The sequence below is a fragment of the Zalophus californianus genome, chromosome 15, assembly GCF_009762305.2.
Source record: "Zalophus californianus isolate mZalCal1 chromosome 15, mZalCal1.pri.v2, whole genome shotgun sequence".
In the NCBI taxonomy this organism is placed as follows: Eukaryota; Metazoa; Chordata; class Mammalia; order Carnivora; family Otariidae; genus Zalophus; species Zalophus californianus.
In genome coordinates, this window is record NC_045609.1 from 85,562,343 (window position 1) to 85,576,533 (window position 14,191).

Genomic DNA, 14,191 nt, shown 5'->3' on the forward strand with positions numbered 1-14,191 from the left:
CCAGTCTTGGTTCCTACGTTTTTCTGAGCCTGTTTCTCCAGCCTTCCCAGAAGTTCTGTGACTTACGGAACAGCCTTTCAGTAAATTGCTTTTGTGCTTAAATTAGCTGGTATCACTTTCTGATGCTTGCCATTAGGAGCCGTCCCTGAGAAAGGGGCTTGGGGCTTTTCATGCTCCAGATCTGAGGCCTCAGCCAGGGCTCCTGAGCCCAGATCTGTTGAGAAACAGCTTCCAAGCAGGGCCTAGGCAGGAGAGGTGGGTTCATGGTGAGCATGTTTGTGAGAGCTAGGTAAATGTAAGCCAGTTCCTATGCAAGACTGCTCAGAGCTTTTAACACACTGCAGGTGTGCAGGTAAGTTTCCCAGGACGGTTTAGGTACATCCAGGCTTCTCACTCGCCCTGGAACCTTTCTTTGAGTAGTCTTCTGGAACACACTTTGGGGCATGCTGTGCCAGACTCTTGGCCTGGATGGTAGAAATGCTGGTCATCTAGTTCAACATATATTTGATAAACTCCTTATGTGCGTGATGCATCTGTTTTGGGTGGAATCCTGACTCATGGTAGCAAACTCCCTGCTCCATCATCTGTCAGTGGCTCAGGGTGATGGGAAATGTCCACGGATGTGAGGGGTGGGTAGACAGCAGTTGATTCTGGCTCCAAGGAATGAGGGAAGGCCCCCAGGGGGACTGGGAGAAGGGGTGGCCATTTGCTTTGAAGAATGGTAAGGATTTTGGTGCTGTTGGGTAAGATTTTGCGGAGAGCAGCGTGCTCTGTGTGACGAAGGTCAAGGGCATATGGTTAAAATGTCAATGTGGCAGGGATAACACTTAATCCCGAATCCTTCTGGGAAGCCAGGTCTAGATACATGTTCCAAGTAATCTTCATGCCAACCCTGCGATTTAGGTATCCTTGATCCCACAGATGAACGCACTTGTGGCTCAGTTTAGGTGACTTTTGCAAAATGACAGGACATTGCTGGGAGACCACCGTCTGCTTCCTACCCGTGGGTTGCCAAGTGGAGGGGGTGCCCTCAGGCACTGGGGATTCATGGAAGTTGGGGCGTTCAAGGAGTACGATGTGCCAGAGAGTGTCTCTGATGTCTGGTGACCATCACAATCCCATGTCCACTCACTGGCAACTGGGGAGGAATCTGCTTCCGACCCCTGTCAATACCTACAGAAAAGTGGATGTTGAACAGGGAGGCTCTGGAGCCCCAGGCTTAGGGTGGAATCTTGGGGGTGCTGCTTATATAGCATGTGGTTTGGGGAATGCTGCTGGACCTCGTCAAGGGATATAAATGCAGTTCTTTCCTGGCTGCGGGGAAGGTAGCTGAGGGAGTCAGTGTGTGGCATTAGAAGCAGGCGGAAGGGCAGGGAAGGGAACAGGGCCTGGGGGTGGGGGCAGTGGGGTGTGTTGAGGTTTTGCAGTGAAGCAGATGCCGGGCCACGCGGGGCAGCTGGACGGTCAGGGAAGGGACATACAGCTGAGGCCCCACGCATCAGGCCCTGAGCGGGCACGGAGCAGGAAGTGGGCAAGAGCGGGGACGTTGAGGGGTTCAGCAGACCTGGCGTGCCGAGGGCCTGGGGTAAGTGCTCGGGGCCGTGCGTTCTCCATCACTGGAGCAGCGAGAAGGCAGCCACAGCTGGTGGGCTGCGTCCCAGCAAAACCTGATTTACAAAAGCAGGTGGGGGCTGGGTCTGGCCGGGTGCGCTGCAGTTTGCTGACCCTGCTGTAGCCCCTTCATGTAATTGGCAGTTGATTTGTTGTTCAGGGGGAGGGGAAGGAAGGGAAAGGTTCAGGTGTACTGAGGGTCCTGAAGAACTCCTTTCTCATGTGAGAGTTGATGAGGCCTCGGGACCTGAGCCAGAGCTGGCAATGGTAAGAACCAGTGCTTGATCGGGTGCAGGTGTGCAAGGGGACAGGCAGGGTGAGGGGAAGGAGAGTCCCCAGGCTAAGTGCTGGGTGGCGTGGGGGTAAGCGTGGACCGCACTGCCATCCTGTGTAAAGCTGCATGGAGGAGAGCATTCTTACAGGGTTGCCGCTGTGAACAGTTCATGGGAGGTGCCTGCAGGACAGAGAAGTGGTTATTCAGTTCGTCGCAGGTGGCTGCAGGCAAGCGTGGAATGCTGGGAAACGTGGGCATATAAGGTCACATGGTGGAGGGCGGGAGCGCCTCCCTCCCATTCACTCTCCGGAGCAGGACGAGGAGTTGCAGGGGGAGGAGCTCCAAGGGCGCGGGCTGGTGCTGGTACTCGTCCTCACCGTCCCCCCAACCCTCTCTTGGCTTCCGCATCCTTTTCCCTGCCCGCACTTGGAGTGATTTTTATCAAGTGTGGCTTTGCCTTTAGGCTTCTCACTGTTCTTGCCGTACCTGTTCGTTCTTTCCAGCCTTTGCTGTTGACCAAAATTAACAGGATACATCATAGGGTGGTTTTTATGTTTGTACATTTCTTTGAACATAAGTTAGATACACAGTGGACCCTTGAACAACGTGGGATTAGGGGCACTGAGCTCCATATGTAACTGTTGACTCTCGAAAAACCTTACTAAAAGCCTATTGTTGACCTTACTGATAACAGCCAATTAACACCTGTCTTATATGTCATTTGTATTATGTACTGTGTTCTGATAAAAACCGAAGCTCGAGGACGTGTTCAGAAAATCACAGGGCAGAGAACATAACGTTCACAGCCCTATACCGGAGAACCGCGTGTAAGTGAGCCCGCGCAGCTCACACGCACGCTGCTCAGGGGTCCGCTGTGCGCTTTCCTGGGCGCTCGGCGGTATTCCAGCGCGCATGCGCCCCTGACGGCCTGCCCGTGCAGGTGCCGCGTCCGCCCTCCGCTTCCAAAGTCACTTCACTGTGCCTTGGTTTTAAATGTATTTCCTTCAGTATATCAAACGGCTTCAGTTTCTGCCGATGCAAAAGTTGGTAACGTTTTGTTAAAGCAAGGTTAGCTTGGTCCTAGGGACCGGACCCCTCGGAAGGAGCGCTTGCCCACCGTGCCTCGGGCAGGTGGGGGCAGGGAGCCGCACCACCAGTTGGCTGCTGCGGGTAATTATGACATTTTCTGTCCCCTAAGTAGATTGCAGAAATGACCTATTTGATGATTAAATCCCAAGAATGGGGACAAACTTCGGAAGACGTTTTGTGTTAAATAACGGGTGCCTGTTGTGCTTTAAAAGGGACCAAAGTCTTTCACGTGGACTTTCTTACTTGCTTGAAAAACCTTTCTCGTAGGTGCTTGGGAGGATGGACAAGGCCTGTGAAATGAGATACAGGATGATGGACAGCCCTTTGGGGAAGATCGAGATCTCCGGTTGTGAGCAGGGACTGCATGAGATCAGGCTGCGCGGCGGGAAGACCCCGGACGCTGGGTGAGTCCCCAGTGTCCCCCCATGTGGCATTTGTTAAGAGCCGCAAAGACGCGAGCGTTGCTGCTTGTCCACTGTGGGTCACGGGCTAACACGTGGCCACAGGCTGGCGTCCCACGCGGTGGCCCCCTCCAGCGGCGGCGCCACGACTGTCGGTCGGTCTGCAGCATCTGCAGCTGCCCGGCGCCCTCCGCGCGCGCCTGACCGCGGGGCCTCAGCCGTAGCTGGTAGGGCTCCAAGACGTCTGATCACGTTTACAGAGCGGCGGAGTGGCTATGAGCCTTGACTCTTTTGATTCTTCAACAAACGTGGGAATCCCTGGAAATTCTGGTGACAGGGAGATGTTGCCTAATCCTGGTGCTTTTTAAATCAGGACCCCCTTCATTGTTCAAAGTCCGCCAGGTGAATTACACCGAAGTCTTGGAGTTGCTGAATCCGGAGCTCCGCCCGCCCCCGAGAGCTGAGGTCAGGCTTCCCGAGAGTGTGCAGCTGGGCAGGAAGGGTGGGAAGAGCCGTCCTAGCGTGACGTTCCCGCTTGCCATTTCTCGCAAGACACGTGCATTTCTCTTTTGAAAGATCTCCACTCTATTTCTCTTAATTGTAAAAACATAAAAAATTTAAAGCACTCCTTAATGTTTTGTTCTGAAATGTAACATTTCCTCTATTCATTGATTGTGAGTTGTGGTATTAAAATTGCAGTTCTCATTATTTCTGACAGAAGAGGGGAAAAACCACCCACTCCTGCTCAGTGTTTGTCTTAACTGGCTAATAAACACAATGCTATAGAACATTAGATAAAGAAAATACATAGAAACATAAAAATTGATTTTAATGGACCCCTGTCAGAGACCGCCATAATGAGCACACACGCACAGTAATAAATACCCGGTTTCGCCTCCAGTGTCGAGGTTTTTTTCCTATAGAGCTGCATGTTACAATCAATAGTATTTTTTTTGAGGCCAAAAAAAATAAGCAAACCTTTGAACTATGTGAATACACTCTTCTCTTTCTATGAAAACCATCTGGCCATGGTGTTCAGAAAATCACAGACACCAAATAATTCGTAGGGAATGTCATTTTGTCTCTTACATATTCACTGGCACAATAAATCACAAATTTGTTGAACTTTTTTGCTTTAAGAAAAAAATTCTTTAAAGTGAATTTGAGGAAGAAAATAAAACCTAGACATCTAGTTAAGTGCCCATTATGGATGATGAGAACAGAATAAAGATGAGGCTTAATTTTGAGGTTCTGCTTTCTGCATCAGGATTAGGTACAGCTGTGAAGCATGGCTTCAGTAACCTGCAGCTGGTCTCTCTCGTGAAGACGCCCGAGTAGATAAGCCGTGGAGGCTGGCTCCCTTGGCTGCCTCCGGCTTTGCTCTGCATCTCCAGGCTGTGGCCCTCATTCTGGTGCTTTGGGCCAACCTCTGGGGTGCGAGCTGCCATGCTTCCATTCCAGGCAGAGGAGAAGGAAAGGAGGCACCCACCTCCCTTTCTAGAAGGAGCCTCTAACTTTCTCCTCTCGTGGGGCTACGCCCAGCTGAGAGGCATGGAAGGTGGTCACGTGTTGGCCATAATTAGGGACTGTGTGTCTAAGGAAGAGGTGGAAAATGATTTTTAGGGGCAACCAGCAGTCTATTATACACCTATGGTTAACTTTGGCGAGGGACATTTAAGAGGTACAAAATAACAAAAATGCTATATGAATGCTAAGAATTAACAGTTCTTATCACTTAAAAAATTGAGGTGAACATTACATAGTGAACTTAAGGAAACCGATTTCTGTCTTGGCCAACGTTGTTTGTTCTTGAACTTTATATAAATGAGGTTTTATGATCTATTCTTCTGTATTGGATTCTCTTGTTCAACGATGTTTTGAGGGTCACCCATGTTCTGTGTATTAGTCAGTAGGTCCCTCTTTGTGGTGAGGAGTAGTTTATGAATACACCACAGTTCATCAGGTCTCCTGTTGATGGACGTTTGAATCCTCCAAATCTTGGCCACTAGGGGTAAAACTGAAATTTTTGTTCAAGCCTCTTTGGACACCTTTTGGACACCTTTTCACTTCTCACCACACCACTCCTAGGTGTGGATTGCTGGATTGCATGGCAAATGTATGTTGAACCTCCTGAGAAGCTGCCAAAACTCTTCCCAGAGTTGAACCATTTTATGTTTATTTCCAACAGAAATGGAGGAGTTTCAGTTGCTCTGCCCTCTCACCAGTACATGGTGGTGGTAATTTTTAAAGTTTTAGCCATTCAAGCGGGAGTGAAATGTTCTCATTGTTCTAATCTTAACTTTCCTCGGGACTTCTCACCACCTTCTTGACCACTCCTGCCTTTTCATTGTGCGGGGTCTGCGTGAGTCTTCTGCCTGTGCTTGTTCTGATTTCCAGTCCTTTCTCAGGTTGTATTATCCTGTGTATTTCACAGTTGGATGCTTGTTTTTATTCTAATGTCCTCTTTTAATGAGAAGTTCCTAATTTTGAGAAAGTACAACTTAATGTTTTTTTCTTAGCTTTTTTTTTTCTTTTTGGTCTTTAAGATTTGTCTACTGTAACTTCACAAATATTTTCCTATAAATTCTAAAATTTGATAATTTTAGCCTTTATATTTAAATATGTGACCCATTATCTTGAATCCCCTTATAGTGAGGTATTTTTTTCTCTATAGGTAGTTTTCTTTTTGGGAGGAAAAAAAAAATTTTTCTCCATCGAATCCCCTTCCTACATTTATCAAATCCATTGACTGTACACGTGTGGGTCCCATATGTCTGGATGTTGTGTCTAGTTCAGGTGACCTCCTCATCTGTTCTACACGAGAACCATGCAGACTTGATTGCATAGCTTTATGATAAATCTTGAATTAAGGTAACAAGTCTTCCAACTTTTTTTTCCCCTAAAGATTGTTTTGGTTTCAGTGTCTTTTAACTTTACATATTAAAGAATCAAGGTGTCCAGTATTGAGATTTTGGTTGGGAATTCATTGAATCTGTGTACCATTTGGGGGAGGGTTGACCACTCTAAAAACTTTCCAATTAATGGATATGGTTTATGTCCATTCAGCTTGTCTTTTTTTTTTTTTTTTTTAGTATTCTAGTTTCCAGCATGGAGATCTTGTATATCTTTTGTAAGTCTGATTTCCGAATATGTTGGTATTCCGAGTTTGGTTTAAAATGTTTTTTTTAGTTGCTGCTGGTACATAACTGTTAATTTTTGGTATGTTGATCTTCTGTACTCTTACTAAATTTTTAGTTGTAGGAATTGTTTTGCAGATTCCTTAGGATTTTTGCTATAGAAAATTGGGTCTGTGACTAAAGACAACTTCTCTTTGATCTTTATGCCTTTTATTTCTGTCCTTGTGCTGGCTGGAACCTCCGGTGCAGGGGGTGAAAGTTGTGACAATAGACCGCCTTCCCTAGTTCCAGTTATGGGGGCGAGGGTGGGGGCTTCCATGCCAGGAGTCCACGTGCTGCCACCTCTGGGTGTCACTTCCTCAGTCTGTTGGGTTTTGTCAACTGCTTTTTGTACCTGTGTAAACACCATCCTATTTTTTAAAAATGTGAAACAAACTAGTCTTGAAATGCTGGACTACACATATCACATAATTCAGGATATCTCCTGCCCCCCATCCCACCCCCATGTTACTACCTTAGATTTAGTATTTTGTTTAGGACTTAACGTGTTTACGTTCACGGGGGATGTTAGTCTGTAATTTTTTTGTGCTGTGTTTGTCAGGCTTTGGCATTCAGGTTAGTGTCTTGGCATGAAGTGAGTTTGGAAGGGTTCCCTCACTCTGGATTAGTAGGACTCCTTCATCAGGTTGTGGATAAATTCCCCTACCATGCCCTCCAGGGTCCTCCTATGGAAAGACTTCTGATTAGGATTCCTTTTGTCTAGTAGAATTCGGTGCTGCCCTTGCCCGCCCTAGGGGGAGCTCCCCCCCACCCCCAGCGTGGCTTTCTGCAGGTAGAGCCCTGTGTGCCCCCTAAGGCCGTGCTCTCCAGCTCTGCTGATGGACAGTGGCCAAGGGGGTTTGAGCAGAGCATCCTAATGACCTGGGATCCTGTTCCCCCCTTCCTTCTGGAGTGCTTGTGAGCACGGGGACCTTTATCTCCTGGAGACATGCTGCTTTGTTCAGTCGCTGGATTGGAAGTTGGCCACTGACGTCTGTCTGCAGTTAAATTTCACTTGTACTTCTGTACGGAGTAGGATTCCTGTTCCCCACATCAGTCTACTTAACCTGTTTAGGTGGCTTCGTACATTGATCGTTGATTTCTTTTTGTACCGGTAACATTACTCACCTTGCCCTTCCTAAAAATATTTGAGTGCAGGATATCCATTTGGGAAGTAGTATAATCTCCACTTTATAACTTCCTGCCAGTATCAAGTTTCCATCAACTACTGTCCTGTTCAAGAGTAATTGGCTTGCTTTTGCAAGAACTTGACTGACATCTCCCCACGCCATCTTCGTGTGGCTACAAAGCTTTGACCCCATTATTCCCTGCAATGTCTAAATTCTAATGAGGTGTAGGTTTATTTTTCTAATGTTATTTGCGGGCTCATGTAGCTTTCCATAAAGGGGATTCCAATGTTTTCCTTGAAGAAGGGCCTGTACAGTGCTCGTCGCGCTCACACTGATGGGGTGATGGTTGGGTGTTTGGTGGCAGGACCCTGGAGCTGCACGTACCTCATCCTTTACCGAGCAAAGAATTGCCCTCCTGGGTTTCTTCCCAGGTAAATCTTTCTATAAAAAATACAGGAATGCAGTACTGAAAAAACTGTAGTCCAACCAAACCTGAGCGATTGTAAAAATGTTTCATATTTTGAAAATTTAACGCATGCAGGCTGTTTTCTGCTTTCTGGGACTCTGCAGTGTTGTCCCTGGCTTTCTGCCCCCACCAGCTCTGTGTAGAGTCTGGGCAGGAGCATGTAGGTTGGGCCTGACCCCCCTTCAAGGACGTGGAGGGCTGCCCAGGGCCTTCTCTCACTAGGTTCACGGACAAGGACCTGGCCCCTCTGGGGCGTGGGAATGTGACCGCAGGGTCTCTGTCTAGGAGGGTGCGTCCGCCCCACCGGGTGCTCTGTCAGTTTCTGCTCCACTGAAAGCGTGAGGTAAGATGCTTTGAGGTCTTCCTGAAGGGAGGTCAGGCTCGTGAAGTCACCTTCTGTGTCCTCCATTCGAGTGGATAGCGATCAGCTTCTGTGAGGATTTGTTGCTCTCCTGTTCGTTAAGTGTTTTAAGTGGCCTGCTCAGGGACCCTGATCCTGACTCCGGCCGTGCCTGCCACGCCCCCGCCTGGTGATCCCTCTGCCGGGCGGCCCGACACTCGTAGCTGAAGTAGCTCTCAGGGTCTGCATGTCCCAAGAACCTTCCCGGGGAATCCCTACATTAATTCTCTGATGGGCTGGGAAATCTTAGTGCAGACACCACCTGCAGCACCTTATAATCTTTCATGGAAGAGGAGAAACTCTCCTCAGGATAAACACTCGAAGAGGCACTCCCAGTAGAAAGAACCTCCAAAAACACGCCGTAGGATTTTCACCAGCGGCACATTCGGCTGTCTCCCTGCTCTTCTTTGCTGGCTTGAACTCGGGGTTTGTGTTGTATGTGCTTAAAAAATGTATTTTCTTTTACAGAGTGTTCCTTAAGGAGGTCTCCTGAGTCAAATACGCAGGTTTCGGTGAGGGGGAGGGGGCACCTACCGAGCTCTCTTTGGCTTCGTAGAAAGCACCTCTTTTAAAAGCAAGTCCTTGAATCCCCTGCTGAGCGTGGACTGCCTCATTCTTGCCTCCACACGGCTCTTCAACTCCAGATCTGAGACCCGTGTCTGTTTTGAAGGACCTCCCCTCCCGGTTTCTGGCTTGGAGGGGAAGACGGTCCGCAGTGCACAGGGATGGAGTCTCCTGACACGGGTTCTCAGTGCACACTGTGCGGCGTCCAGTAGCTAAAAAGACCAGACTGGAAGCCAGGGTGGTTCTTTCCACTGCAATTCCCGGGAAGAATTCTGTCCTTCCCAGGTGGTGGGAGAGCCCGGGGCCCCCGGGGCTGCTCGTGGAGCCTGCAGAGTTGTCTGCGTGGTGCTGAGATTGCAGCTCCCGGGTGTCCATGAGGTAAAGGCAGGCCACAGCCGTGCGTTCCAGTAAAACCAGGGTGTGGGGATGGTGGCGGAGTGACCGACTGTGGCCCTTGCTGCTGGGCCTTCTGAGTTCACAGCGTGGGTTCCTTTGTGGCTTTGTGACCCTGCAGGGCATGGTGGGATAAAAAGCCCCTTCTCTGAAGGCCTTGGAATTTGCTGCCACACCACGGACCATACTACACGACCACAAAGACGTGGTACTCTGTTTTGTTGTGAACTTGGCTGGTTTCTGATCTAGAAAAGAGAAAAGCAATGCATGACTTCAGGAGTTTTGTCTTTTTTTCCTTATTCCTGCGAGATCCTGTTTCACAGTTGTGCTCTTTCCTGGGTCAGGGCAGAGGGCAGAGGCAGGCAGGCTGTTGGCAAGACATAAGCAAGTGGGTCCCTGGGATTTAGAATCTTTGCTCTGGACCCATCTAAGACAGCAACCTAAGTTTTCTTGTCGATTTTATTAAAGGGTTGCAGGGAGACAGAAATGGCTAAAACTTGCATGCCTGTGTCCACGAGTAAGAAGCAGCCTGGCTCATTTAATTTTAAGCTCTCCAGGATCCTCCTGGAAGGAAGAAAACAGTTGAATGACAGTTATAAATACGTGGGTTCAAAATATGAACCAAACTGTCACAGTAAAGGGTTTGCTTGGAAAGCTTGCAACCTTTAGATTCTAAGCACACATGAGAGGAAAAGCAGTAAGTTGGCCGACTTCAGAGAAAGGTGGCATGTTCAGAATCCCTCTGTTTCTGCTCTGGACAGTAGCTTTCCTTTCGGGGGCCTTAGGCTGCACCTCTGTTCTTGGAATGATGGCTTTCCCGGAGAAGCTGCACTCGTGCCCCCTTCGTGCTGCTGAGGAAAGCCTTCCCCCTTTTCCCTGAGGAGGACCCGTGGCTGGTGGTGCCGTGTGTCCCTGACTGGGCATGACACTGGCACGCTGTCTGACCGAGGGAGTTCGTGCCACTGGGTGAATGTAGGGGCCCGAAGTCTGTAGCCCGCACCTGCGTTTGCTGGAACTGTAACGGGGAGATCATCCTTGGGCTCTCCCAGACCGATCAGTGGCTCTCACCTGAAGGAGGGGCCCACCCCGGGGTCCGGGGGGGTCAGAACGGTGCTTGCGCATAGTCCCACCCAGGATCTGTGGTCTGGTGGGGGCATTTCTGATGGGCCGGGCCGGGTCAGTGGTGCCCTTGCTCCACGGCCGTTTGCCACGGTCACTGCCATGGGTGGACAGGACTGGACACAGCGGGCCCCTCCTAGAGTCTGGCTCGGCCTGTCTCTCCCTCACCCTGAGTCACCAGGCCAGCCTGTGGGCCCCCTGGCTGACCTCTTGGTCCACGGCCACCCCTGTCTCCTGCTTCTGGTTAGCTGCGGCCTGGAAAAGCCGTTCACAGGCCTGTTCAGACTGGGAGCAAGGGGGTCCCGTAAGGCCCTGTGAGAAAAACACAGGAGTTTCTGACCACACTGTAGCCTCTTGAAGGCCACTTGCGTGTGTCTCTGGAGTCGTCTTCCGGAACACACCGGGATGCCAGGAGTGGTGTCGGGTGAGTGGGGACTTGGCACAGGCTGGTGCCTGGTAAGGGGCCGCGGGCAAGGCGCTCAGCCCCAGGCGTGGCTGTGGGGAGTAGCGGTGCAGGGTCTCAGGAGAGGACTCGGGACTGCCGTTTCCCCAGGACCCTGCACCACCACGGCTGGGGGGCAGCCTGCCTTTCCCCGGCAGCCCTCGTCTAACAGTCTAGCCGCCAAGACCTTCCTGCTCAGGGTTAGTAACCCAGAACCGGGGCCTCCCTTGTGCTGGGTGCCTGAATGAGCGCGTCTTGAGACTGGAACGCTCTGCTTTAACCTGGAAATTCAGGCCCCACAGTTACTGTTGTGGGGATCAAGCTACAGTGATCTTGTCCAAACAAGTGTGCTCAGGAGGACACGCGGCTCTTGACGCGGCTTGCAGGAGGGTGTGGCCACCGATGGGCCCAGAGCTGAGGCCACGCAGGAACGTTGCTAGCTCTGACTCGGCCACCTGACCGGCTGCCTTCCTCCTCCTCACCAGCAGCCGCCTCATGCCTGCCCCCTGCTTTGTGAACACACAGCTATAGGATGGTGAAACATTTTGGCCTCTAGTTCTCCTATTTTGCCTTTTAATTTTGATTTCCAGAATTTTTATTGCTTGTATAGCTCTAATACTTTCTGGTATTTAAGCCACGTGTGACTAGTGAATAATTCTCAACTTTTATTTTGAACATGTTCATGCCGTTGAAGCTGTAAACTCTCAAAATATACTTGGTTTGTTAAATTTATTTCCTTTAAAGTGTATCAGTAATTAGATCAGCGCCTTGATATTAATGTACAGGATAGTTCTTGCATGCTGATCACTTCAGAATTTAAATCGAGTTAAAGTTTAAATGAGTTTAATTTTTGAATTGAACTGAAGCATTGTCTTGTGTCAGATTCATCCCAGAATTTTTATTTCCAGTTTCAGTATCAAGTGATAGAAGTAGATCTTTTTCTGATAATCCTAAATTAATCGATGTTCTTAGGTTACTTGTTCACTCATTCCCAAAATGTGGGTGTGCCTGCTCTGACAGGCCCTCCGCCTTGGGGACCTGCCCTGGAGCCACGCAGAGGCCAGTGGGACAGCCCCGCCTGTATGAGCCCAAGCCCAGGACAGGTGACAGGCCTGGGGAGACCGCTGCAGTGCTGTGTCCCTCCACAGGGGTGGGCGTGAGCACGTGAGACTGTTGAAATGGTCAGGACCGTGGTGACGTGGGCCTGAGCCTGGGGCACTGATGGTACAGCTGAGTGGGATGGCGCAAGCTGGCGGGTCATTTGGCACTAGAGCCGGTCGGGCGCGGCATCTGACCGGGTAGGAGGTGGGGGCATATGGCAGAACGAGGAGGCTGGAGGTAGTTGTTGTTGAAATTGCTTCGGGGCATCTGTCCCCTCTGTATCAGACTCGGGAGGTGGGGGGACAAGTCTTCTTCAGGCCGTGAAACGCACATTCCCTGGCTCCTTGGTCTTCTGAGACCAACGTGCTGCACCTAACTATTCTTCAGCTTTGATTTTTGGAGAGGCCAGCCCAACGTGGCTCACTACACATCTGAAGCAGAAACGGCTTCATCTAAAAATGAATCCAGCAGTGTCGCTCTCCCATGTCTCTGATCGTGGGGGTCTCCCAGCAGGGACAGAACCAGTGGAGTGTGGCCCTTCATGCCAACTGTCCCGTGTTCTGGATTAGTCCTTGGAGCTTTGTGTTGGAGCTGGGAGGAGGGGGTGAGCAGGAGGGAGAGAAAGTCTTCCCCAGAAATGCAGTTCATCTCCTTGGAGAATCCTGTTGGGGAAATCTCTTCTATGTCCTTCTAGATGGGGCCACACTGTAGTGGCAGCTCCAGCTTTCTCTGCAGGGTCCTTGTGTCCCGCTTTTACCTAATCTATGCTGATTGGGTAAAAGCTTCTTACCCATGTTTTGGACCAGGTTTTTTCTAGGGTCACTTAGTGTTTCTTAAGAACCCTCCTCTGTGAAGCCTTTCCATGCCACACCCATTTTTCCTCTTCTCTCAGTCTGATCTGTGCCCATGCAAATGCAGGTACTTTCTTAAATAAAAGGGCATGCATGGTATGAAGTGCACCTGCAGATTCACCTGGAAGAACACTGGTCCTTCTGGATTGGCGTTTACTTTTTGCTGTTCATTGGCAGGATGCACATGCATATTGGGGGATTAGAGTTCTCTCACGGTGATCATTCCTGATCGAATCCATGTTATTCTTAAAGCTACTTCTTCTGTGCCTTCTTCTGGAAAGCTGGCCTCCCTGACCTCAGGGGCCAGCACGGGTGAAACGTGCAGAAAGTGCTTTCTCCGCAGCTCCCTTCACGTGACACTGGGACTCGAGTATTCAGCACTTCTGAGACTGAGCTGGTGAAGCAGGCGTTCTGCTCCTGCTACAGAGGTCTTCAGACACAATCTACTGGCACGCCTCACAGGGGGGCCACTGACGTGGCGGTATCAGGTGTTGCCGTGCCCGCTGACCGTTGGGGTGTGGCCACTGGGTGAGGGCTCTCCGTGGGGAGAACATGCACATTCCAGCCAGTTCTCTGCCAGGTTTTAGACAAGCAAAAGGTGGAATATAAACAAGTCTACAAGTCTGTTATAATAGGAAAATAATAGCTTTGCAGTGGGCTGATTTTTTTTTTTTTAACATTCATTTCTGAAGCAGAAAACTGTCCTTGGGTATAGTATGCTCTCGTGGGGGGGTGTGTGTATATGCACCCACCTACATATAAGTGGATTCTAGAGGTTTCTGTTCTGCTTTAACATTGCTTCCTCTAAAAGTCTCCCTAAAAGTGGGGGGAAGATTGCTCTTCTGAATTATCAGATACTTCAGGTTTCCTCCCGCAAAGAGTTTTTTTCTTTCCTAAAAATCATCTGGAAAAACACCTAGTTTCTGATCTTTATTTTATCCAGTTCAGGGCTCTGTTAGGAAGAGTGATTGTATAACTGAGCACTGCTTTTATTAAAAAGAACTGGCCACTTATTTCCTTCAAAGTTCCTTGTGTGTTTAAATCTTCTCTAGGTAAACAACTTTTATTGAAAATAATATTTTGAGACTGACACCTTTCTCCTCACAAGTGGTGCCAGGAGCCTTCTGTTGTCTGCTGGTCCTGCACGCAGCAGATCCCTGGCGCCCGTGGGGCG

At 49.6% G+C, this 14,191-nt stretch overlaps 1 protein-coding gene across 5 annotated transcripts in view; it reads left to right on the forward strand.

The window, feature by feature from the left end:
* Positions 1–14,191, forward strand: part of MGMT (O-6-methylguanine-DNA methyltransferase) — a 301,372-nt gene that overhangs the window by 60,029 nt on the left and 227,152 nt on the right. For 2 of the 5 annotated variants that reach the window (XM_027596748.1, XM_027596750.1), the window contains exons 1-2: positions 1,465–1,585; positions 3,242–3,378. The exons of 1 other annotated variant lie outside the window; for it this stretch is intronic. In XM_027596748.1, coding sequence (XP_027452549.1) covers positions 3,254–3,378 — 125 coding nt within the window. In that variant the 5' untranslated portion in view covers positions 1,465–1,585; positions 3,242–3,253. Of the gene's footprint in view, positions 1–1,464; positions 1,586–3,241; positions 3,379–14,191 lie in introns of those variants that run through there. 2 more of the 5 variants (XM_027596746.1, XM_027596747.1) reach the window with 1 other exon arrangement.